Source organism: Mustela erminea, chromosome 13 (genome assembly GCF_009829155.1).
Source record: "Mustela erminea isolate mMusErm1 chromosome 13, mMusErm1.Pri, whole genome shotgun sequence".
Taxonomy (NCBI): domain Eukaryota; kingdom Metazoa; phylum Chordata; class Mammalia; order Carnivora; family Mustelidae; genus Mustela; species Mustela erminea.
In genome coordinates, this window is record NC_045626.1 from 24,851,874 (window position 1) to 24,878,041 (window position 26,168).

The following is a 26,168-nucleotide window of genomic DNA, read 5'->3' on the forward strand; positions in this document are numbered from 1 at the left end:
AGTCCTGTGTGGCCTGTGACAGTAACATCGCAAATCTTTCTAGGCCTTGGAAGGGAATGTGACCCTTCCAAGTGGTCCCTTCTCAGTGGCCTAGTACCATACCTATATTTAGAACTATATTTTGGAGTTCTGTTTGAATGCACATATGTGACTAAGTGCAATGTTTTTAATGGGCAGACTTTAATTTTTTTTATTATGTTATATATCTTATTTGGCTGCAAGTTTCCTCTTCAACTGGCCATTCGGGAGAGAGATTCTGCCCCCGTGCAGCCATAGGTGGCTCGGATCATTGTTAGAAGGTAACGCTCATCCTTCCCTGTTCTCTAAACATAGCATGCCCCAGCCGTGGCCTCTGCTCATCTGCTCAGCCTATGTTTCCCTCAAGGCCCAGCCAAGATCAACTCTCCTCCCCAAGGCATTCACGTAACACCCTACCCCTACCTTCCCCCTCCTTCCGTAACATTCCTCATCTACCCCAGTTCCTAGCCGCTTAGTGCTGCCTCCAGTGAGACTCACCTTCGTTCCTGTGTGCCCATCTTCCCAGCTCCGTCGTAACACATGATGTCAGGGCCCTGCCATCTTCCTTTTTATTATCCCTGACGCTCAGCCTGAGACCCTGCGGACAATAGGTACACACTGCACAGTCGTTTCTTCATGGTGTTGTGTTGGGAAGGTACAAGTCTGACCAGAGTACAGAAGGCCACACTGACCAGGATGCAAGTGTGACAGCCACCAAGTAGGCTTTAACAGTTTCCAGTGAGGGTTTCATAGAGGGGCAGGATCAGGGATAAGAAGCAACAGACTAGGGCTGGTGAGGTTGTTGGAAGTCTTTTTTTTTTTTTTTTTTTTTTTTTTTTTAGATTTTATTTATTTATTTGACAGAGATCACAAGGAGGCAGAGAGGCAGGCAGAGAGAGGGGGAAGCAGGCTCCCTGCTGAGTAGAGAGCCTGATGCGGGGCTTGATCCCAGGACCTTGAGATCATGACCTGAGCCGAAGGCAGAGGCTTTAACCCACTGAGCCACCCAGGCGCCCTGTTGGAAGTCTTTAAAACAAAACAAAACAAAAAAACGACATTGTACAAAAAGTAGGAAAGGGGTTGGCCTGGGCACTAAAGTTGAACACATGCACACTCTGCTCTGCCTCTCAGCGGACCTCTGACCTGAGCGCACACCCTCATGTGCCAGGAAGGTCGTACAGGCATGTCCATCACATCATTGTTCATGATAGTGAAACCCTGGACATAACCTGGACATTAGCAGCAGAATTAATGAATAAATTGCGGTATATTCAAACAATAGAGTTCTGTGTAGGAATGCAAATGAGTGAACCACCACAAACCCCATATATATGCAATTCATGAGGACAATGCAAATGAAAAAATCCAGGTAAAATATAATAACTAAAGGTCCATTAATATGAAGTTCAAGGAAAGGCAAAACTCACCTGTAGTGTTAAGGAATTCAAATGTAGGTGGTATGATTATAAGAGCAAAGGAAATGATTCCCATCACTTAGTGGTAACCAGGGAGGCCATGGACGTGCTTGGGCAGACCCGGCTGATGGCGGTATCAATGCTTGCCTTATGCTGATCTCGTCGTCATATGTTTGTGCTGACGAACTTTTCTGTACGTGTGTTGTACTTCACAGTAGAAAAGGCCAGGGGCATCTGGGTAGCTCAGTGGATTAAACATCTGCCTTCGGCTCAGGTCATGATTCCAGGGTCCTGAGATGGAGCCCCACGTCTGGTTCCCTGCTCCAGCAGGAGCCTGCATTTCCGTCTGCCACTGCCTGCTGCTTCCCCTGCTTGTGCTCTCTCACTCTCTAAAATAAACAAGTAAGAAGTCTTAAAAGGCCAAAAAAGTGAGGGAGTACATGAAGACCCCTTTATTTTAAAAATGAATGACGTGTGTATGGTACCTGATGAAGCGTTAGAGAGATTTCAGTGATGGTAAAAATATTTTTATCAATATGTAAGATTCTTCTCTGATTCTTTTTGCGCATGATAATCAAATTATTCTACCTGTTTCCCTCTCCTAAAAAAATGATCTCTGCACCCCTCAAAAAAAGGCTAGAGGAATATATTATCAAAATGTTTAACAATTGTTATATTGGGATCGTGGCACTAATACTTTCTTAATCCCTATTTTAACATTTTTCTTCAGTGAATAGTATATTTTAACTATGAGGCACATAATAGAAGTTGGGTTTTTTTTTGTTTTTTTTTTTTTAATTTAGGGGGAAAAAAAAACCACCTTGGATGCCTGGGTGGCCCAGTCAGTTGGACATCCAACTCTTGATTGCAACTTAGGTCTTGATCTCAGGGTCACGAGTTCAGGCCCCACACTGGGCTCTACACTGGGCATAGAGTCTATTTAAAAAAAAAAAAAACCCACAAAAACAAAACAACACACCCATTATAGTAAAAATTGTTGGTGAGATGTTGAGAAACCAGAATACTTGTGCACTGTTGGTTGGATGGTAAAATGGTCCAACCACTCTGGAAAGTAGTTTGGAGGGTCCTCAAAAAACTTAAAATATAACTGTCATTTAATCCAGCAATCCCACTTGTGTGTATATATGTACAAGAGAATTGAAAGGATCTTGAAGAGCTATTTGCACCCCCTCATTCCTAGCAGCAGTATTCACAGCAGCCAGAAGGTGGTTGAATGGATAAACAAGATGTGGTACATACACGCAGTGGAATATTACTCACCCTTAAAAAGGAAGGAGATCCTGTCATGTGATACAATAAGAGATGAACTTTGAGGTCATCGTGCGAATTGTTTCATGTGAGGCATGAAAAGACAGATGATTTCATTATGCGAGAAACCTAAGTAGTCAGATTCACAGAAACACACAATGTTAGTTACCAGGAGTGGAGGAGAAGGGCAGGCGTTAAGTGGGTACCGAGTTCCAGTTTTGCAACGTGAAGGAGTTCTTGAGATTTTTCACAACAATGTGAATGTACGTAACACTGCCGAATTGTAAAAACTGGGTAAGATAGTAAATGTTATGGTGTATTTTTTAGGACTGATAAAAAAGAGAAAGAGATGATCAAGGCAGTACAAGTTAGAAGAGGTTATGCTGATGAGTGTATGGACCTCAGGGTTAACAGAGGTAATGGTTTTAATGCAAATGAGAATGGGACAAATCAAGGATACCCCTGCCTTCTCTCAAATAAAAACCCAAACCCTGTGTGGGTGTTTTAGTGATAATGCTGCAGAAAGAACCCGAGCCAGGGCTTTGAGATTTAAGTGAACATTTTCAGACAGTTTGTCTTCTTGAGTTCTTCTCTCAGCTCTAGCAATGGGTTAGCTAAACAGTAGGGGCTGTTGTTGTTGTTGTTGTTGTTAGATTTTATTTATTTGACTGCAAGAGAGGAGTGGCAGTGGGAGTGGGAGAGGGAGAAGCAGGCTTCCCGCTGAGCAGGGAGCCTGACGCGGGCGATCCCAGGACTCCAGGATCATGACCTGAGCCAAAAGCAGATGCTTAATGACTGAGCCACCCAGGTGCCCCTAAACAGGTAGCTTTAAGTAACCTTAAATTGTTCAGTACTGGGACGCCTGGGTGGCTCAGTTGGTTAAGCAGCTGCCTTCGGCTCAGGTCATGATCCCGGCGTCCTGGGATCGAGTCCCACATCGGGCTCCTTGCTCCGCAGGGAGCCTGCTTCTCCCTCTGACTCTGCCTGCCATTCTGTCTGCCTGTGTTCGCTCTCTCCGCCCCCCTCTGATAAATAAATAAAATCTTTAAAAAAAAAAAAAATTGTTCAGTACTTTCAGAAATAAGACTAGCTAACTTAAATTCTTCAAGTAAGGGGCACCTGGGTGGCTCAGTGGGTTAAGCCTCTGCCTTCGGCTCAGGTCATGATCTCAGTGTCCTGGGATCGAGCTCTACATCGGGCTCTCTGCTCAGCGGGGAGCCTGCTTCCCCCTCTCTCTCTGCCTGCCTCTCTGCCTACTTGTGATCTCTGTCTGTCAAATGAATAAATAAAATTTTTTAAAAAATTCTTCAAGTAAAAATTTTGAGAAAATAATATGTTGAGAGCTTAAAAACCCATAGGGATGGGGCATCTGTGTTAACAGTCAATATTTAATTATGACTATAGATTAATACTAGATATATAATAAGCAACCAAGGAGTTGAATTGCAAAACAGCATTTGAAAGTAAAGAAACTACAATTTTGAACATGGAAAAAATTAAAACTAGATATATTTCAATTATAGATTTAGAAGTCTAAAAAGGAAAAATGTATATTTTTGGAATACAATGTCCCAGAAGATTTATTAATAGAATTTAATACACTCTTGCTGGCGATCTCAAATACATGTTAACCTCTCTGTGCATAAGCACAAAGTCCAAAAATTTCCTTGTTATCAGTCTGGTAGAGATTTATATTATTTTTAATTTTTAAGTAGGATTTAATCAAAGAGATTGTAGCTGAAAATTCAGAGTGGCCCTTAGAAAGTGAATGTAAAGGGCGCCTGGTGGCTCAGTGGGTTAAGCCTCCGCCTTCGGCTCAGGTCATGATCTCAGGGTCTTGGGATCGAGTCCCACAGTGGGCTCTCTGCTCAGCAGGGAGCCTGCTTCCCCCACCCCCCGCCCGCCTGCCTCTCTGCCTACTTGTGATCTGTCAAATAAATAAATAAAATCTTTAAAAAAAAAAAAAGAATATGAAATCATAGAGTTTGCTATCGAGGGCCTCCCAAAGTTCATCTATTTTTGGAATTATGTATTTTATATAAATTTTTGCTTGTTTATTTTCAAAGGCACTTTCTTTATAAGCAGCAAGTCACTTTGGGAAGAATGAAATAAAAAATAGTAGTTTAAAATAATTGAAATCTCAGAAGTTCATTTTTTTGGTCAGTGAATAGCTTTATGAAACCCCTCATTTTGAAATCAGAGAATTTGTATTTCCAAGCTGGAACCTGCCTAAAAATGCTACTTTTCTAGGCATTGCGGTCATTCTACTAAAAATTTTTATGATGTATATGGTTTTATGTTAAGATTCTATATCAGCTTGTAAATTATAAGTTGTCGGTTTATAAGAAGTAAAATATAAAAACATCTCATCCCTTGGGGAATGACTGGGTTTACTATCTCCCTTCGAAAGATAAAGTCACTGCGGTTGCTTTTGTGTACAAGCCTCTATTCATGCTTCTTCCCAGTGTCTCAAGTGCTTCCTCCCTACCAAAACTACCCGCTTTCTCTCAGGATTTGGAAGTTTTCACCATTTCAGCCAAGTCTTCCCCTCCCACTTTGTTAGCCCAACTCTGAGAGCTCTGCGTGCCGTGAATCAAGCCCTGCGGTCAGGGCTGTCCTCTAGCCGGGAAGCTCTTCCGGGTCAGGGACTGTCCAAAACCACATTCAGCTTCTTGGCTTGGGGATACAGTGTCTTTCGCTTACATATTTCCTTAGTTCTGTCCATATACTCATTTACTTACAAACTACAACTTCAACATATAACTTACTCCCTGGGCTTTGCGTGGTAAGAGAAAGAAATTCTTCAGGCATAGATGAGGAACATGTTGCTTTTTATCTTTTGTGAAGAATTCACAGTTTTGCTCTGTGTCCATCATCCTTCTCACATGAGTTCTAGTACAGGCCCCTGTGAGGTATGGCAAATCCTGCAGATACACAGATCTCCAGGGGAGGGTTCTGTGGAAGTTTGTTGTGTTTTTCTGCACTTACTGCATATGTGCTTGTACTCTCTGTCCCCTTTAGTGAAAGTCCCAATCAGTAGGGTTCTAGTTAAATCAAGACTTTGCCACACTGTAGAAAGGGAAGTTGAGAAATGAATAAGAAAGAGTGATGACAGAATATTCCAGGTGCAGAAAGCTCCCACCTGGGTATAGTGTTGCCCTCTACCCTTAGATGAATCAAGGTACCTAAGTGGCTTTCCAAGGTTATTAATATTTCCTCCTTCCCATCACCCACTCCATCCCCATCCCTGGCTTCCAGAAATGAGAGGGAATACAGTGGGGAACAATCCCAGGAATGAAGTTGATAAGCCCGTTTCTGAAGAACAGTCCATTTTTTCTAAGCTGGAACCCTAACCCTCATGTGTCCCAAAGGCTCCTGTTTCCTTTCCCGCTACGCCAGGAGTGGAGCTGGGGGAAAGCCACAGGGCAAACAGCACTACCGACCACATGTGTTCTGTGCCTGAGAGATGGGCCAGGCACTGTGTGAGGCACCTTGAGTCCAGTCCATTTTAACTTTTATCCCTGGAACATTAAGGGCTTGCTGGTTTTCCCCTCAACTGTGGGAGGCAGTTTCCTGGCTTCGCACTTAGGCAGGAAGACTGTGCATCAGTGTCTGTGTACTGGCAGGCCATGGAGATCCCAGAGTCAAGGCCTGGGGACTGACCAGGGCACTTGCCAGCAGGACCTGAACTTGAGCAGGAGAAGGATGTACTTCCTAGACGCTGATCAAAAAGCCCATCAGTGGTGATCAGCCTGTCCTTGCCCCTTGCCATCGTTATTGCCCTTGAATACTTCAGGGCTGCTGAACCAGAGGACCCGACCAAATTAAGCAGGACGTCTCCCTTCAGAAATAGGTATTGAGACTTTCTCCCAGGCGCTCGTTCCCATTTTTAGAACTTTGAAAGACAGAGGCTGACAGGGCAGAATTCTGATGGCCCTTCCAGACAGCTCGGTTAACCTGGGCTGTGAGGCTATGGGGGGTGGGGGGGCAGGGAGGAGGCAGGAGGGGGCTTGTGTCGGCACTGGCTGCTGAGCTAAACACAAAGGCATGGTGAAGTGTGCTGCCGAGGGCCCTTTCCCAGAGGCGAGTAAGCTCCAAAGAAACCCTATCACAAGATAAAGACTCATTAGTAAGGAGCCAGACAGAGGACTGAGACTGGGTTTTATTTGTCTGCCCCTTTGTTTCCAGTGAAAAACAAAAGTAACAAAGCTCATGGACTCCAAACATATGACCGTCAACAGAGGAAACTCTTGGAATTATTTCTGGACCTGTCACTTGCAAGCCGTGATTTCCCTTTTTTATTTTTTTTAAGATTCTATTTATTTGAGAAAGAGAGCGTGCGTGCACATGTGTGCACAAGTTGTGGGGGCAACAGCGGGTGATGGGAAGCAGACTCGCCGCTGAGCAGGGAATCCTGAAGCGGGGGCTCCATCCCAGGGCCATGACCTGAGCTGAAGGCAGACACTTAATCCACCGAGCCACCCAGGCGCTCCCTGCCCCCGATCTCTCTTTCTGGGGAGAGGCAGCTGTGACAGGCTGCCAAGGCTCCCTCCCTCTCCCTCAGTGGCCTGGCCACTGCTGCTCTGTTCCCACTGCCATGGCCTGGATTCAGAAGGCTGTCGCCCCTGTTGCCTGGACCCCTACCCTTCCATCCCAGCCTCTCTGCTCCTGGGGCCGACTTCGCCACCCCCACTCTAGATGGAGCCCATTGCTCCCCAGGTAATGCTCCAAAACCACGTGTAGCCCCTGCTCACAAAGACTCAGTGGCTCTCTGCACAGACTGAAGTTCATTCGGGCTTGGCAAGTCTCCTTGACCGTGCCCTCAAATCACTCCTCCGTATACTCCCCTTACCCATACCCAAGCATCCTGGAAGCTGGGTGGTCCTTGGTCAGCCTTGTCCTTTTCTGCCTCCATGCCCGAGTGTTCTTCCTCCCCCGCTCACATGGCAGATCATACCCATTGTTTACACACCACCCAACTGCCACCTCCTCCCTGAAGCCTTTCTTGATGCCCTCACTTAATGTCATTTCTCTCTTCTCTGGACTTCCATAAGTTGCACTTACTTGCACACTTCACATGATACTTAACACTTCCATGTTGTCTTACAGTTGTTTTTGTAGATGGTTTATTTCCATGCCTAAGTTATAAACGCCCTGGTGCAGAGTTTCTGCCTGTCCTTTTCGGTATTTTCTCTGCCTTGAGTTTTCTTGGGTACCATGAGGATTATTTAAGCCACAAAATAGTACCACGGTGAGATTTCATCACTGCTCATGTGCCCCTCGCTACTGGAGCTCCTCAGACAGTTCAGTAGATACGAGGGTTCAAACCTTTTTCTTGCTTGGGATACACTCCCACCCCACTGTCCCTCCGTCAGGACCACCCACATTCACTGTCTCATCAGCTTCTAACTGCTCTTGTCCACGGGGTCTGTCTCTGTTCTCCGTCCTGAGCCACCGTAGCCCTTGGCAGGGGGTACCGTTCCTCCCTCAGCAAAGCCGCCCCTGAACTGGGATGGCATGCTACCAGAAGCTGATTTCTCCAGGTCAGTCCCTTGTGGGAAATGGACAGACAGAGCCCGTGGCAGGCGGGCAGGCAGGCACCAAGCGCCGGACAGGACCACGAAAAGACTTTGTAGAGGAGGGCGAGCGTCTGAGCCAGCTCTGCAGGGTATGATAATGGGGTAGGAAGGACGTGGTGGCCGTGAAGAGCAGTCTCAGAAAAGGCACGGAGGTAGGAATTACCTGGAACGTTCAGTGGGCCTAGAAGAGTTCACTTTGATGGTTCGTGTGAAGGAGAGGCAGCAGAGGCTAGGAGGTCACGTGGACCTGTTTGTGCACATCCCACCCTCCGTCAGAGTCAGAACTGGCAGTTAGTCCGTCGTGTCTTCTGACAGTATGTGATGTTAAAGAGTCGTCTGGTTTTTTTAAGTGATTTTTTTTAAATTTATTTATTTTAGAGAGAGGGAGTGAGAGAAAGACAGAGTGTGGTGGGAGAGAGAGAACCTCTAGCAGACTGCATGCCGAGCACGAGCCGACACTGCGCTGGATCTCACCACCTGAGATCATGACCTGAGCTGAAATCAAGAATTAATTAACCAACTGAGCCCCTAGTGAGTCTTTTTTCCATTTGCGTTCATGCTAGGCAGCAGGGACCATATTTCTTTCTTTCTTTTTTTTTTTTAAACATGTTGATACAAAAGATTACTCTAGGGGCGCCTGAGTGGCTCAGTGGGTTAATCCTCTGCCTTCTGCTCAGGTCATGATCTCAGGGTCTTGGGATCTAGCTCCACATCAGGCTCTCTGCTCAGTGGGGAACCTGCTTCCTCTCCACCTCCCCCCAACCCTCCACCTGCCTCTTTGCCTACTTGTGATCTCTCTTTCAAACAAACAAGCAAACAAACAAACAAAATCACTCTATAACTTAATTAAGTCTCATATTGGGTATCTCAAAAGTAGAGCAAAAAGTTCTTAACCTCTATGATAATATATAGGTTAATATTTAGGGATAAAAGTGTGTGTCTGGGATTAGCACCAAAATAATTCAGAGGAGGAAAGTTTGAGATAAATGAAACAAAAGTGACCTTGAGTCGATAACTTGTAGCTGGTTGATGGGCACACTGTTCTCCACTTTTGTGTATGCAGGCACTTATCCCTACTGAAACATGGGGAAAATGGGCCTTCCAGTGGTCCTGAGCAAGCCTTCATCTTGGGCTGCCAGCCCGCCGCCCAGCGCTGCAGCCCCGTGTGGCCCCCGCCTGTGCCTCCTGTGGCACTCCGCAGCCCTGAGCTCCAGAACAGCCAAGAAAACAGCCCCAAGTCAGCCACTTGGTCAGGGTTTTGGTATAGTCACAGCAAATCATGGGACCCTGCAGCCAAATGGCAAAGAAGACCATTATTTTATAGCCAATATTGTGTTAAAATACCATAACTGTTAAAGTATCAGTGGCTGTAATGAAAAAGCAAATATTAATACAGAGGAGGGGAGGGCGCTGATATGAGCAGGTCACCTTGCAAGAGGGGCTGAATCAGAAGCTTTGTCTCAGCACGTCTTTCTTCATCAGAAATGTTTGTGGGGCACCTGGGTGGCTCAGTGGGTTAAGCCACTGCCTTCGGCTCAGGTCATGATCTCAGGGTCCTGGGATCAAGCCCTGCATCAGGCTCTCTGCTCAGCAGGGAGCCTGCTTCCTCCTCTCTCTCTCTCTGCCTGCCTCTCTGCCTGCTTGTCATCTCTCTCTGTCAAATAAATAAATAAAATCTTTAAAAAAAAAAAAAGAAAAGAAAAGAAAAGAAAGAAATGTTTGTGCGCACCAGGAAGGGGAGACCACGGAAGGATAACTAACAATGTTAGTTACTCTTTGTAACAAGCCCAGAGTTCGTTCTTAGTCTGTCTCTTTTAAAAGTAAAGCTCTATTTTAAAAGCCCCAGAATTTAGATGTCATCATCACTTTAGTGCTGAGCACACAGTATTTCTCCTTAGGGGAAGTTTATAGTTTTTACTTTTTCTTATTTATCCCAAATTTTGATTTAAAAAAAAAATCTATATTCTCTTTTCTAAATAAACTTCAAGTATAAAAGAACATTTTATTATTTGCTTCCTATATCCAAATCCTGAACTACAGTATGTTGATTATTTAAATTCAGGATTTCCCTTAGAAATATCCTGTAGAGTGTTCTGTGAATATTTTCCAGGTAAATTCCAGTCTTATTTAATTTTCATGCTTGCAGCATATAACAAATTGAGTTATCCATGGTCAGCCCCTGGAAGTGAACGAAAGATAAGCATTATATCTTTCTTTATTCAAATATGTAAATGTGGCATAATTAGAGCCCATGTTAGAAGACTCCTTCCTGCTAAGCCACTGTCCTGTCGTGGAAGTGACTGTAGACCTTCGAAGGGTTCACCTGCGGACGTTTTGCTTCCCTTCGGGGGGACACATTTGAAAACAAAAGTAATGGTGGAGACCAAATGGAGAAGGAAGGAGTCCCTCTGTTCCCACTTTGCCGGTGGTCATGACCTTTGTCACAGGGCAGGAGACAGGCTCTTTCCAAGCCCTTCTGTGGCGTGGCTTGAACGAAGCAGAGCGAGGTGCTGGCCCAGCGTGCCCTCGCCCCCCTCCGCCGGCTGGGCCCCCAGCCCCACGTGAGCCTCGTCAGCAGTAATGCTTCACAGATGAGGCACTAAGTGTCAGAGAGGTGACGTGATTGGTCCGAGTTTATTAGTGTTGGAGCCAGGGCTGAATGCAGACGTCCCGAATTCCCCCTCCGTTGTACCGTTCATGGCTTCCATGGCAGATACGTTATTAATCTTAAAAGTTTATGCTTCCTTATCCCGGGGTTATTTCCATTTCAAGTAACCGGTAAGTGTGACCATTGCCATGAGGAGCATTAAGTACCAACTGCCTGCCTGTTACAACTTCTAGTCCGTGTCAGTTGGGAAATCAGAAAGGGACAGGGGGCAAAATGTTCATCTGGCCCAGCCGCAGCTCTCCAACCCGGGCCCCCGCGGCCCTGACCAGCGCCCTTCGTTGATGTTTCCAGTTCTACCCCCTCCACCCGTTTTTGTAGGACACAGAGCCACTACCGCAGAGGAAAGAGACAGATAGGACTCCCAGCTTCCTTGTCTTGCCTTTCCTGACCACCGTGGCCCAGGTTTGTGGCCCCGCGTGACCCCGTACGTGAGTGGCGTCCATGAGACCTGCAGCTCCAGGAACAGCCCTCTTCCCCCCCAGCCCCCTTGCACGCTCGCCCTCCTGGGCTGGCCTGGCCTGGCCTTGCCGCTCGGTACCACTGCTCTGCCCCCTCTAGCAACCTTCTCACCTGCCCGTGGGTTGTGGCTCATTCATAAAGTTGTGAAATGTTCCCTTCTTAAGAAAATTGTGGAAAAACATTGTAATTGTGTGGGGTTCTTTCTGTGCAGTTCCATTTCTAACCTGCCCGGAGGCCAGTGTTTTAAATGTGGGCCAATTTTTAAATTCCAACAATAAGGAATGACACAAAACCTGTGCCTTTTTGCACAGGAATGGGGACACGGGGGATACACGAATCGCAAAGAACAGGCTTTCATAAATGGAAGCTTCGATGTTCATTTCAGGCCACAGGTAGTAACGTCTTTACCTGTGTTAGCTTTCCGGGCAGCTCCTCGGTGGCAGCCTCTGGCCCGAGACCCAGGTCGTACATGACCTGTGATCACATCACCGGCCTCTCCTGTAGTACCCTCTCTCTGTGTGCGTTTTGGAAAGCCGAGCATCTGAAGTGGGTTCCTTCCTTCCATAGTACTGACAAGAAAAAAATACTCTCCCTGGTGAGCTGTTGAGCTGCTTTGCCTAGTTTTGATGCTAGAATAAAGAAGGACCCTGAGACACTCCGTGGCTCTCCAGTCTCGGAATTGTCTTCAAGGTCCTGCCTCGGCCTCAGGAAAGCAGGAGAAGGTGATGGCAGAGGACATGGGCCCGTGACCAGTAGGACTTGAAAGACGCTGAAGTCTGCTGAGGCCTTCCCCCCCACTCCCTCCTCATCCCTCACGCCCTGGCCAGGCTGGGGGCCGTGCACACCCATGGCAGGGCCAGCTCCGGCATGACCCCCGGCTGGCACCAGGGCCACTGTTCCCAGGGCCAGTTCGTTCATCTTGCATGCGCCCTCTCAGAGTGTTTCTTGGAACCCTAGAAGGGACCATTTCCTCATCCGTCCTTCAGCTCCTCATACTCTTGGCCTTCCCATTCTTGCTACAGGGAGACCTTTGTCCAAGAAGGGGAATTGAACTTCTGTCTTCAGAGCGCTGGACGGCATTGCATGGCGTGCCGCGGCATGCTTTGGGACAGCTGCAGAGCGTGGCCCTGAGCTGTTAGGTAGGGTCCTGCACGCACAGTCCCGCTAGAACTGCAGGCCTGGAGGGGTCCTGCTACTGGGGGCCAGCCGGAGCTCCGTATGCTTTGTGCCCCGGTCTGTCCCCCGGTAGCACCAACGTCCTTGCACGTAGACAGCCAGAGCGTAAAAGCAGTTCGTTATCCGTGAAATGGCTGCATGCGAGGGAAGCTAGGAAGTCCCTTGCGTGCTTTGGACCCACTGCGCAGTCTCTGAAGCACCGTTCTCCACTGATCTTTCCCCATTTAATATTGCCGGAAGCTCTCACTTTATTCTCAGGTCCGTGCCGATGGTTCTGGGCCTCTGTGTCTGGGGGCCAGCCTCGCCCGTGGCCCCAATACTGATTTCTTGTTAGATCTCCGTCACATTTTAGCCTTGAGGCCTGAAATAAATCACTGTGACTGTAGGCCTCGCTTTCCCCACGTTCTAAATGAGGGAGCTGTCTCGGTGGTGTCTAAAGCATTCCACGTCCAGTTCTCGGGTATGCCTTAACCATCTGGGGCCTCAGCCCCCACCCCAGATCCCGAACCTTCACTCCCACCAACGGCACCTTTTCCAAAACTGAAATCCTTCTTAGCCCTGGTCATTCTTTTCCTTCTGCCTTCCTGAATCACGGACTATGTGAGGCCCGAGAATTCGTGTTTTAGTAGGTGCCTGCCCAGCTGGTACTGATGCCCCTGCTCTGTGGATCTCGTTTCTGGAGCGTGACTCTCGGCAGGGGCGAGGGAATGGAAGGAGTTTGCCTGGAGAAATGTCCCGTGCGCACATGCACCCTGGGATCCAGCCCCACTTGGGGCTCCCTGCTCAGTAAGGAGGCTGCCTCTCTCCCCCTGCTCATGTTGTCTCTTGCTCTCTCTCAAATAAATACATATCTTAAAAAAAATTTTTCCAAATTAAAAAAAAATAATATGTAGCCTATATTCCCTGGATATTTTGTACAGGCCTTTTTATTCTCCTGTGTTTCTGACATGGCGGGTATAAATTCTAAATTATATACATCTGTGATAGTCCAGTTGGAGAGGGATTACACCATTCCATTCTCTTAGCCATGTAGTTGAATATAGAGCAGGGTAGGTTTCCCCTTTGTTGTTGTTCTTTTTCCAGTCCTAGTTCCCAGTTACAGCTCTGCTGTGCTAGTGTTTTCTCTCATGCCCCCTTCTTCAGTGACCTGCCTGACCTCCCACTTTGCTCTGTGTTTGCTTCTACCTGTTGGTGTTTTCCCGGAGAAAAATCAGACGAAGTGTTTTGATTCGTTCTCTCTGATGCACTCATTGCTTGGCTATCGTCTTGAGGTTTTCAACCAATTAGACATCTCACCACTGCTAGCTCTTTCACAAATCAAGAGCGCATCCTCTGATACATGACACCAAATCAAGCTTTTTGATCACTTAACTATGGTCAGTGTGTTTACTGACCTCAAGAGACCAAAAACACAACTAATTTATCAATGGCATTTTTTTAATCTTGGAGAAGTGCCCATTGCCTTCTCAAAGAACAGCCTCAGTTTGAAGGCGTGTAGGGCGGAGAGAATGAATATGTTCACTATATTAAAACAGTTTCTTTAAAAAGTTAAGGTATGGGGCACCTGGGTGGCTCAGTGGGTTAAAGCCTCTGCCTTCGGCTCAGGTCATGATCTCAGGGTCCTGGGATCGAGCCCAGCATCGAGCTCTCTGCTCAGCAGGGAGCCTGCTTCCTCCTCTCTCTCTGCCTGCATCTCTGCCTACTTGTATCTCTGTCAAATAAATAAATAAAATCTTAAAAAAAAAAAGTTAAGGTATTTAAAAAAAGTAAACGTGTCTAGTAGTCCTTTAATGTAAATTTCAGTTAACTTCGTGTACCTTAGGATTATTAAAGATTTTTGTTGTTTTATTTGTACCTTCTTTTTAAAAGGTAGGAGTAAATAAGTATGTGGGAGTGGGCGTGTTCAGTCCCTCTAGTGCTGACATTCTGTCATTCCCTGAGTTCTTAGAATTAAGGCTCAGAAGAAGGAAAAAAATTAAGGCTCAGGAATGTAATATGGGTTTTTCTAACTGACCTCAACCTGTCTTTTTTAAAGCTAGGGATCACATCTTCTAGATTGAATTACCTCACATTTATGATTTTGGAACTTCCCAGACATAACCATCCTTGAATGGAATCTAAGACTCATTTCATACCAAATCCTGCTTTTTGGCACAAAGTAGTAGTCGGCTCATTTTAGAGCATTCTGCTTCTGTTTCCTTTCCTCTAGATTTCCTGATACTCTTTGTTAGTCCTAACGACTGTGCAGAAATAAACAAATCTCATTTTGTGTTTTTAATTCATTGACAACACATGTTGTCATAACTATGGGGCCAAGACTGTGGCATTTGACAGGAAGTCACAGATCCGGGTCACCCCCTCATGGATCATGCTTGGGTCACTGGGAAGTACGGCTATAGAAGGTACTGAACCCGAATTTTAGGTGATAAACACTCGTCATGAGGATCATGGCTTTTAAGTAGGATTTTCTCCAGCTAGAGTGAGGAAAACATTGGGTTAGCAACCACAAGGCTTCTCACATAACACTTGGAATAGCTTGTTCTTTCCATAAGCAGAGGGGAAAAAATCCTCCTATCTATAATTGGTGCCTGGGAATGTTGATTATCAGAGGCTAGTTTTAACTTCTTGCCAAGGAAGGAATAATGAAGGCGTGGCTTTTCTAAGAATGGATGATCCCCTTGTAGTCTTGAAAAACTATCACATTTGCTTATAACTTAAATCCTAATAAGAATGTTCAAAGAAGTTAACTCAATAAGTTAACGCTAAGAAATTAGAGGCAGCTTTTCCCAGTTGGAATCGTCTTTCCACATATCTCTTTGACATACTGTGGCAAAGGCTGTGTTCTTATCACCTGAACTCACCCCAGCCTGGGCTGGGGCTGGGCCAGTGAAGCCTCCTGCCTGCCCTTGTCCCCACATCCCCATGTCCTGTACATGTCATTCTCATGTAACTCCTCATGCATGGACATTTCAAACTCAGCAAGGATCCTTGTTTTGCTAGAATTTATCTAAACATGATTTAGAATCTTTCTCCAAATCTGTCTCTCTCTCACTCCCCTAGTTCACATATTATTCTGAAAAAAGCATAGTGTAAAGAAAGATTATCACTGAAACAGCACTTAGAACTTAAGTGTTCATTTGAGGGCATCTGGTCTGGCCACATCGTGACCTTGACAAGAGTAAACCGTAAAAGGCTGATCAAGACTGGAACTTGTCTCTGTTAACATATTATGCATCTGTCTAGTCCATGACTGTAATTTACATCCAAACAGTTCATCATTTTCCATAATTAGATGTATTTTGAAATATAAAACATGGCATTGACCATATTTGAACATAGTTTAATGAACATTGAACATATTTAATGTTTAATGAACATTGAACTTATTTTAATTTTAATGTTGATTTAATGTATATCAATATTATCCACTATCCATGGGCTAGATTTTTCTACCAGCAGGAATCCAACATGGCAGAATGGTGGTAGGCAAGGAGCATGGCAGTTTGAGAAGTAAATGAATCTATTAGATTTGAAGTATTGCCCCCCAAATCCCAGTAAGTCAGCTCATTTGCTTCTCAAAGTGACATGGGCTTAATTTGGCTCACTCTGTTCCAAATAAATTTAGACAGTTACTCCATTAACTCACTCAGTGTGCGGGACTCCCATTTCCCAAACTCCTCCCCCTGCCCCACCCCCAAACAGCTCTAGGTTTTTCTACAAACAACCGTTTGTACACATTTGTTCATTTACCCCATCATTCATTTACACAGCGAACTGTTCTGAAGCCCTTGGCAATATTCTAAGCACGGGGGGGTCGGGGGGAACACATCAGTGGAAAAATTAAAATCCATGCCCTCCAGGAGCATATATTCTACTGGGAATTTTATCTAATAGTAGGTTTATTTTCTGGGATCGCACTCTCCGGGTCAGAGAGCTGGGTCCTATCCAAACTGATGAGCTGCTACAGAAGGACAGGCACTTCCTGCTACCGGCCCTCCCGTGGGCCTGCTTTCAACAAGGTCCTGCCAGTCAACACTCTGCTTTGGCCTTTCATCCTCCCGCCCTGGAACCTCCGTCCCCCGCCTCCTCCCGGCCTCCTGAATCGGAATTGATTGGCTTCCAGAACAAGAGCTGTGACTCAATAATGCAGGTCAGTCTTGAGGAGTTTACACATTTAGTCAACTGGACTGTAGCGTCGGAGCTAATGACTTTTTTTTTTTTTTTTTAAGATTTTATTTATTTATTTGACAGAGAGAAATCACAAGTAGATGGAGAGGCAGGCAGAGAGAGAGAGAGGGAAGCAGGCTCTCCGCCGAGCAGAGAGCCCGACGCGGGACTCGAGCTAATGACTTTTAAATTGCAAATATCCGTCCCCAGCCTGTTCTCTCACCACAGGAACTGGACCTGCCATCCCAGCCCTGGAGACCCACCTCCCTGGCGCCACCCTCCGTCTTCCCTGGGCACTAGCCCCACACTACTTGCCCGGCCCCGAGGTGTGCTCGGGGCTCCTGAGGGTCTCTGCACACCCAGTGTCCGCTCCCTTCCTGTCCCCAGCCCTGTCCCTACAGGCTAGAACCCACCTGGCAGGGTTTTTCTCCAACTTCCGCTGCAGCCGGAGAGTCTGCCTGTCCGTCCTTCCTCCTTCGCACCATCCCACCAGCCCTCAGAAAAGAGAGAGAAATTTAAAACGGATGACATCCTTCTGTGATCCCCTTAACCTGGGTTCTGTAAGGGAGGGGTCTAGCCAGGGATATTTGCTCAGGTTTCACGCTCAGCTGGGTTTCAGATTCTGCTTGATGGCATGACGGTAAATTTAGGGAGAGCTCGTCACAAGCGTGGGTTCATCCTTCTAGTCTCTCCATCTATTTTTTCCTAAAAGTTTTTTGACCGCTGGTCACAGAAGCCGTTAGTGTCACTTGCAGATACTACAGGTGACCAGCTGTTGTCCTGAGCAAGAGGTGGGCGGTTACCTGGCACGAGCTTCCAGGACGGGTGCCTGCCCACCTGTAACCCTCCTTTTAGGAGGTAGCTTGCTTCCCAGATGGCCCCCTGCACTCCTGGCCTGCTGCGGTGCTCTCAGATTTGCAGTGTTTCGTGACTCTCTGCTGAGCCACCCTCATCACAGGCTTTGTAATTTTAGCATCGTATTTCCCAATTCCTAACTTTTAAAAATAGCCCTAATTTTCTATATTTTGAATTTAGCTTTTCATTACTTTTGAAATTGACATAAACTAGAAGTCCCCCTTCCGCGTCTCCGTTATTCATAGACCAGAGCCTGTCTTCTGTCAGTTCAGTAATGACGTTTGATCCATGTGTAACTCCTTCCTTTACACGTGGAAGAGACTGCAGCCCAGCCTTGTGTGGACGGTAATGCAGCTGAACGTAGATGCTTCCTGATTTGTCCGTTCCTTGTTTCTCCTGGAGTTTGTTGGCCAAGCCCACCTCACATCTTCTGATCCTGGGGTATTAGCCAGAGGGACCGGGGAGGGCGCCCTGCCGGGGCACTGTCCATCCTTCATGTGCCACGCTCCTGTCGGTTCTTATTCCTACCAGATTATACTGCCTGGTAGAGAAACACCAGTTCTTCGTCCTTTCCCTCTTCCCGAGCCCCAAGCACGGCGCCTCAGATGCAGCTGGTACTTAACTGGGGTTTACTTTAAGGGCCCATCACTGAGGGGCTCGGTGTCGCACAGTCATAACGGATGAGGGAGAGAAGGGCAGGGGAGCTGGAAATCCTCCCCAAACGCACCCCCAGATAAAACCACTGTATGTAGTAAATGCTTTCATCTTGCCGTCTTACAACAAATCTTGAAACCAGTTGGCTTTCTGTCGACACAGAACCCGCGCACCACCAACACTGCATGCGCCACCAACAGGAACTCCCCTCTGCCCTCCGCCTCGCCCCCAACCATCGCCCCTCACCACTCCCTTCAGAGACTAAATGCGGGCTTTTAAAGAATTCTTTCTAACGTGCTATGTAGAGGTTTGATTTTACACGGCACTGCATTTCTGGAGCCAGGCCAGGAGCTTGCTAGAGTTTCTGGTGCTATCTCTGTCATCTTTAGGTAAAACGGGGAAAGCGCTATTGAACTCTCGTGGTCATAAAAATTATTGCAGTGGAGCCCTACATCTGCTCACTGAACTTCCTGTGGGTTTTCACCCAATCACATGACTGACAGCAGAAAGACTTGGTCTTCAAAGCTTTTGGTCTGCTTGTTATACCCGAGTCTCAATCACCAAGTCAGACCTCTGCTTTGTCTCTGGGCCGGGCGTCCGGATGTCCCACTGTGGTGGGTTGATTCACTGGAGCTGATAAAAACATTCCAGCCAAACTTGAGAGTCTAGCATTACCTCTGGCTCCAAAAATCAAAACAACCGGATTGTTTGTAAGTAGCTTTGGATTGAGACCAAGCTCTGAGCTTGAGAGATGGGTTTTCTCTCCTTATGGAGCTAAGTCACAGGACAACTGTCTCAGAAAGAAAGGAACAAAAGCCTGGGCCCAAGGTGACCAGCACCCTGCCCTCTGCTAGCCCATTCCGGAGAGTTCTTGCCATAACTATCAAGTCGAAGCCCCCGTGTCCCCAGGGGCCCTCCTGTACTTTCCCAGAGCTTTTGTGGTCCTCAAGCACATCCATCCGCCGACAGCCCCTGGCTAGAGCCCAAAGGGGGTCTGGGAACTCCAGAGAGGAGTTGTGCTTAAGAACATGTGGACGGATGTTGGAGGTGGGAAGGCCTGGGAGGGCCCAGGCGGCCCAGTCAGAACGAAGACGCTCAAGTGAGGAAATTGGACTTCCCTCAGCCATCACAGGATGGCATTATTGTTCTCCATTGGCTTGAAAAGGAACATAAAGAGAAGAGTGACTTTTTCTAGGTTGTTGATCTGACTTTCAGACTATGATATTTCTTGGACTGAATCCTGACAAAATGTGTCCTCAGTGTCATTAGCGCTAAATAAAACCTTTTGTCTTTGTTTTCCTTAGCTTTCAAGACTTCTAAGACATATTAGAGGAGCACATATTTTTAAGAATGTCTATTTAAATCTCTAACCATGTTGGCTCTCTCCAGCGACACAGGTAAATTTGAGGGGGCCGCAAATTCACTGCAGCTTGAGCCTGGCTTGTCCTACGGAGGCCACATTGACATTCAGTCAGGTTGACTGAAGAGTGTTTCCAAAACACTCTTAATTTCTATTATTTCACCCTTTTAAAATGTTCCCAGTACACTGTCTTAAAAATAACTCATTGCAGGAAAAAGGAAGCTCTTTACCTTGTGCTTTGAAAATGTGTGTAGCCAGATTTCGAGAACGTGCTCTTCTTTTTCCTGGTATTTATGGTTTATGCTCTGTTCTGAACCTTTTAAGTGTTGCTGAAAAGATCTGTGCAAAGAACACAAGAAATACTACCTCTGCGCTCACTTGTTCCTTTGAGGAGAGGGGAGCTGGTCCTGCAAATTCAGGGGCATGTGCGTGTGCGTGTGCATGTGCGTGTGTGTGTGTGTGTGAGCCACAGTATCCAGGTTTTGCAGTAGTAGAAGTGCATTCATGCCACTTTGTCTGGACTTGCTCTTTTGCTTCCACTGTGTCCAGTGGTCCCCGTTCCAGCGACATGACGCAGGCGTCCAGTGTGCGGCAGGGGTTGGCCCTTTGTCACAAGCCAGCACGGGCAGGGTCGTGGCTGGATGGCCACGCCGTTAGCCACAAGCTCTCGGGCCACAGAGCAGCTAAGCTCATATTTGTCTCAGTTTTAAGCAATTGCGGGGCTTAGACTTTAAAACCATCTCTCATCAACCCACAGGACTGCTCAGGACCTTTCGATGTTCACCATCTCCCCCAGACTGGCACCAGCTCATTCAGTTTGTTACAACCCTGTGAAGGCGACGGATGGTTAAATTCAAAATCTCAGAGTAAACTTTATGTTTTAAGATCCTGAGTGACGGTTTGAGCCTTGTCCCAGGTCACCCCGCTCCCAAGGCCTGGACTTCCAGCTCTTAAATGCTAGGATTGCGTGTGTGTCACTCAGCTCCATTTTTCGTCCTGAGCTCATGACACAACAGGCCTTGGAAACTACTTGCTGAATGAATGAATTAGTGGGAAAAGATGGGGCTAAAACTCAAAATTATCTGCTTGCCTTTCAAGTGCTTTTCCTAGTTCAAGGATTCGATGAGTGACTAAATGTAGTGTTTGAACTTGCCCGCCGCATAATAGGTAATCAGTTCTGTTAGCTACAGATGTGAGCCGTAAAGTTTATGCCGTTTTATATGCTGTCTTTCATCTGCTGTCACATACCGAATACCGGATGTTCTTGCTAACCTGGGTGCCATCCTCTGTTCAGAGTCTGAACTACGTTTACTACCAGAGTGAGAGAGGGGTTGCTGTTATGACATAAACTTGAGCCACAGTGAGGACAAGGCGTTTTCAGCTCTGCTGGCTCAGGTGGTGGGAAGGATAGTAGTGGGGATGCCAGGTGCTTTTCCTAGTGGCCTTTTCCTCGATCTGCCCATGCATGATCAAAGGGCAGGCTCGGACTCATCACTCTCTCACACTGAACAGTCATCAGAATTTCCCCAAAATCATGAGGGCAAGAAAACTTTGTGCCAGCCACTGAGTGACTCTAGTCTAAGCGTCTTTAATTAAGTTGGAGGGAGTTCTTACAAAAGCCATTGGTTTTCTGGTTCCCTTTTCCATTCCACCCTCAGAGAGGCAGGGAACAGCCTGGTGCAGATTGTGTGACGCCCTTTCCTAAGGCCTTGTGAGGAAAACCTCCAGATACGTCACTGGATGGAGAAAAGGCCGCACATCTTTTAGTCATTTCTACCTCTAACAAAAAGTACATCGTGTTGGCAGCATTACCCCTTAGAAATGTAGGGTGTTGTTAGTCTAGTTTAAAGAGCAGTACGGGGACTCTGACCTTTTCAGGCCACCACCTCTGTCCCCCCGCCACCCCACCCCCAGCCCCTTACTTCTCTCTGGGTCGGTGTAAGAGGTTTTCTCAAGTTTGGGGCCGTTCTAAGAACTAGCATGTTCATCTTTGTTATTACAGGGTAAATTTCTTCTTCAAACACAGTTCCTCATTCTTGATGATGATGACGTCCCTGTGGCTTGGTTGTTCTTTAAGGACCAGCAGTGAGCTGGGGTCTGTGCCATGCCGAGGAGCACAGCGCTATCCCTGAGGGGTCCCAGGCGGCCTAGGAGAGTTGAACTGAAGGACAGAGCTTGGCCACTGCATGGCCACAGCTCTCTGTCACTTTTCAAGCTGACTTTCCCATCCAGTCAGACCTACACTTTAATCCCAATTCCACCCCACGTGCTGCGCGACCTAGAACCTGCTTGGCCTCTCCAGGCTCTGCTTCACCTTCCATCAGCGGCGTTGGCCGTGTCGGCCTCGGCAGCACCTTGGGGTGACTGCCCACAGCGTGTTGCTGGGGTGCGCCCAGCTGCTGGTTGCCACCAGCCGTGCCCTGTTGCTGCAAACATGGGCTTCTCACGGGAAGGAGTATCGTTGTTGCGACCTATAAGGCAACACAACTGACTCCATGACAGAGATCCATTTTCGCCTCCAAGAACTCTGTTCCCTCATCCCTGAGGATGCTGGGCCAGGCCGGAAGCAGCACTGGGCGTGGGGAGGGCCCCCCTGAAGCCCAGTCACATCTGTAAGTGTCGGCAGCCATCGTCTGCCTGAGCGGACCAAACGGTGTCAGCCAGAAGGCCGGGAAGAGCCCGCTGGGAGGAGCTGTCCCCTCCTCAGTGGCAGTCCCTGCCGCCGCTGGCCTCTCAGCCCACGACTGATGAAAACAAAGGACTGAAAAGGCTGGGGTTTTCATTACCCCAGAGGCCTTCTGCACAGGCCTCCGACGTATGGGGTACGGAGAGTGCGAGGGAGGGTGTGGGAGCAGGTAATGCAGGCCACTTGGCAACCCCGCTGTGTGTACTGGTGTTTACCGAATGCCTTCGGAGCCCTGGGTTAGAGTTGGTTTGCATTAAAGCTGTGACGGGTCTGCGCTCTGTGTGGTATGTTGAAGTAACATCCATGACCAGGGTAACCCCCTTTCAGGAATTCCTATACACAGTGTGAGGATTTAACTCAAAACTCACCTTGCCAGAAGCATCTCCTCCTTACTCTGCCCTTCTCTCATCTTTCTGGAACTCTGAAGACCCAGCACATAGGGGTCGAGTCTCAGTTATTATAAAATGCTCTCTTAAAATTCCTGTAAAGGGTGCCTCGGTGGTCAGTTAAGCGGTCAACTCTTGCTTCTGTCTCAGATCATGATCTCAGGGTCCTGGGATTGAGCCCGTGTTGGGCTCTGCGCTCAGTGGGGAGTCTGCTTGAGATTCTCTCTCTCCCTCTGCCCTCCCCCCCCATTCACACATGCTCTGTCTCTCTATAAAATAAATAAGTCTTTAAAATAAATAAAAATTAAATTCCTACGATTCTGTGTGGGTGAGTGGGTGGCTTTCCTGCCCACCCCGCTCCTTCATCTTAATTTAGGCCTGTTTGCCTCTACCCTGGGCCGGGCCTGTCCCCACCCCCTTCCTGGGTCTGGACTCTGCTTGCTGGTGCTTCCTCCTCCCTGTCCTCCAACTCCACCACCTCCTCCGCCTCCACTTCTTCTTCCTCCCCCCTCCAGCCCGCTGTGCCCCTGCCTCACACAGGCCGTGCCTCCGTCTGGCCCTGCAGGAGGAACACCCTTCCCTCTTCGCCCGGCTGCCCCACGGCCTCCCTTGGGCCTCTGGAGCCTCCTGTCTTTCCACGTGTGACTAACCTGTTCTCATTGTTTTGTCATTGCTGCCGCGTCTCCCCGTCAGGAAAGCACACCTCTGAGGAGAGGACAGCGCATGGCCACTGCCCACCCCCGCTCCCCCCGCCGCCCCCCGCAGCCCTGGGCCGGCGCAGAGCCGCAGACACCCGGCCAGTCTAATGAATGAAAGACGGAATGAGACACTATCCATGAAGCATTCCTATTGCCTGGCACGTGCTCGGTCCTCAGGATGTGGTTGGTTGTCGCAGTCACACCGTCATCAGGTCACTAAGTGCCTGACCACCGTGTTGGGGGAACAGCAGCAAGCCGGGCGGAGAAAAACGTGCCCATCATGCGCTCCCCGTACATGTTTCCCCTTCGTCTCTTCCACTGCCCCCGCCTGCCCTCCGCCACTCCCCTCCTCTCAGGCCACTGTCGCCTGCCCGTCTCCCGGCCCCGACTGTCCCAAGTCCTGCCCAGGTCACCTTGGCAAGGGAAGGTGCCCAGAGGGGCCTTGAGGAGACCAGCGGCTCCTCAGGCCGCTGCAGTGAGAATCCCTTCCTCCGCCCTGGTGCGAGAAAACTTAGAAACTGAAAAACCCAAATCCCGGGGAGGCGCTCCAGGCACAGCGCTCGCTCACCGGCCGGCCGGCAGAGCGTGTGCCGGGCGCCTGGCTGCGCTCACAGAGCCAGACTGAGGCTTTCACTGAGCCGCGGCGAGGGATCACCCAGCCTCCCTCCACGAGGCCACAGCCATCACCGGGGCCCCGAGGAGGAGGCCCCCGGCAGAGCCGCGCACGGCAGGCCGCCCCAGCACCCGTCTGCGAGGGGCGCGGGCCTGTCCTGCCGGTCAAGGCTGAGGAGCTGTGAAGGAAAGCTCTCGTCCTCACGGTGACTCAGCCCTGAAGGCAAAGCCTCTCAGGAGGAGCCAGGCGTCTGTCACCCATGCAGGGCCCGTTTCCGCTCGGACATCTGTCCTCCTGCCTCCCCCTCTTCGGGTCCCTGCTCCCCACTCAGCAGACAGGCACTGACGGGCTTATTCGGCTTATTCGTCTTTCCTCCGTGTCCTGCGCGTTTTCTCAGGAGTCGTTTGCGAACGACCAGGGAAGCCCCAGAGCTCTCAGGCCCTGTGGCCAGTGAGCAAGGCAGGCTTCCCCGCACACCTCAACAGGGCTTTTGCACAGAACTGTGAGATCACAAAATCGTCTTGTTTTTGTTGCAGAAATTTCCAGAATTGAAATTCAAATATGTCGAAGAGGAGCAGCCCGAGGAGTTTTTTATCCCTTATGTGTGGTCTCTGGTCTACAACTCAGCAGTAGGCCTCTACTGGAACCCCCAGGACATCCAGCTCTTCACGATGGATTCCGACTGAGGGCCGACACCGTCTCCCACCCTCCCCTCTCCCTCCAGCCGAGCAGCCCTTCTAGTTACTTTCTTCCTGGGGGAACAGAAGTAGACAGAGTGCCCAGTGTACCTTCCAGCAGAGAGGATCACACAGGCGTGCTTCCCTTACACACTTGGATGTGGAGAATTGGTGCCGGTTGGCAGGAGATCACTCAGCTTAGATTGTAGTGCAAAAAAGGGGGGAGGGGGGTACGCGACAATAATAAATGTAAAAACCTGCTATTCCACATGCAATTTTATTTCTAAACCAAAAATCTAGAGCTTTTCCAGGAACCCGATGCCTTAGGCATGTAACACTTCACCAGTACATACTGTTTTTTTCTTTGCATGTTCAAGATTTTTGTTTTGGTCCAGTGTGTGCACGCATGCACACGTGTGTGTGTGTGTGTGTGTGTGTGTGTGTGTGTGTGTGTGTGTTTTCAACATAGAGAAATATCTGAAAAGATGACGAGACAGGAATTAGTAAGGAAATGAAGTCATATGTATGCGGGGTTGCCTTCTAGAGGGCCCATGATTTAACAGACACTATGCCGGGGCCGTGGGATGTGAGCCTTTAGATCAGATCCTCTGCATCTTTCAAAGAAAGAAGTGGCTCCTTCTTATAAAGCTCAGATTAGCTTTACTGTGGCTTTGGCCTCTGAGCTGTAGCTGAATTAAATTGGAGTCTAGCACAAATTAAGTTAATCTACTCTGTATTAATCATTGGGAAAAGAAAAGCTTCATTTTGAAAGCAATCTTTTTTCTTCAACCAGGCTATTAGGAGAAAAGGAGACCAATTTGATTAATACGGTATTCCACATGAGATTAAAAACATGTTTTTCTCTTCATTTCTGACTTTGTTTAAACTTTTTTTGGGCCCTGAACTAGAGGACGAAGCTTCTCTGAGGGCAGCCGTGCCGGGGCTGCCCTGAGCAGAGCGTGCCGGCCGGAGCCATGGGCACTGAGGCCAGAGTGGGGTGGGCCTGTGGAGTCAGGGTCTGAGTCCACGACCACCATCTCACAGCCCGAATGAGGAGCCTCGTCTCTTTCTCAAAGACACGAAAAGTATTTGCTTTTCTGCATACAAAGCATGTAATCCCAAGTGAGACTGAGCACCCCACATCAGGTGGCTGTTGGCTGATCTCTTTCGGGAACTAGCTTCTCTCCTCTCCCTGTGTCCCTGGGCTGGACGCTGGGGGTCCTTTTGGTCCATCACAATCTCAGAGGGCCTAGGAGGAACTATCTTCAGTCCCAGCAAGCTCTGGAAAGGTGAAGAACATACCAGCATTTCATGCCCATCTGTGTGGCTTCTACCTGTGAAAAGCCTGGGCTGCTCCATCACTTTGGTGGGCTTTTGGGGGCCAACCAGGTGGTTTCATCTTCGTCATCAGGACAGGCACTGGAGCTGAAGCTCCCTGAGGCTGACTGACGGACAGACGGACAGACGAAGGGGCATCGCTGGTGGCTG

The 26,168-nt window shown here is 48.2% G+C and overlaps 1 protein-coding gene across 4 annotated transcripts in view; it reads left to right on the forward strand.

Annotated features, from left to right (window-relative positions):
* Positions 1-25,548, forward strand: part of DYM (dymeclin) — a 335,376-nt gene extending 309,828 nt beyond the window's left edge. For all 4 annotated transcript variants that reach the window (XM_032310930.1, XM_032310934.1, XM_032310932.1 and 1 more), the window contains one exon: positions 24,540-25,548. In XM_032310930.1, coding sequence (XP_032166821.1) covers positions 24,540-24,689 — 150 coding nt within the window. In that variant the 3' untranslated portion in view covers positions 24,690-25,548. The remainder of the gene's footprint in view (positions 1-24,539) is intronic.
* Positions 25,549-26,168: the final 620 nt, after the last annotated feature.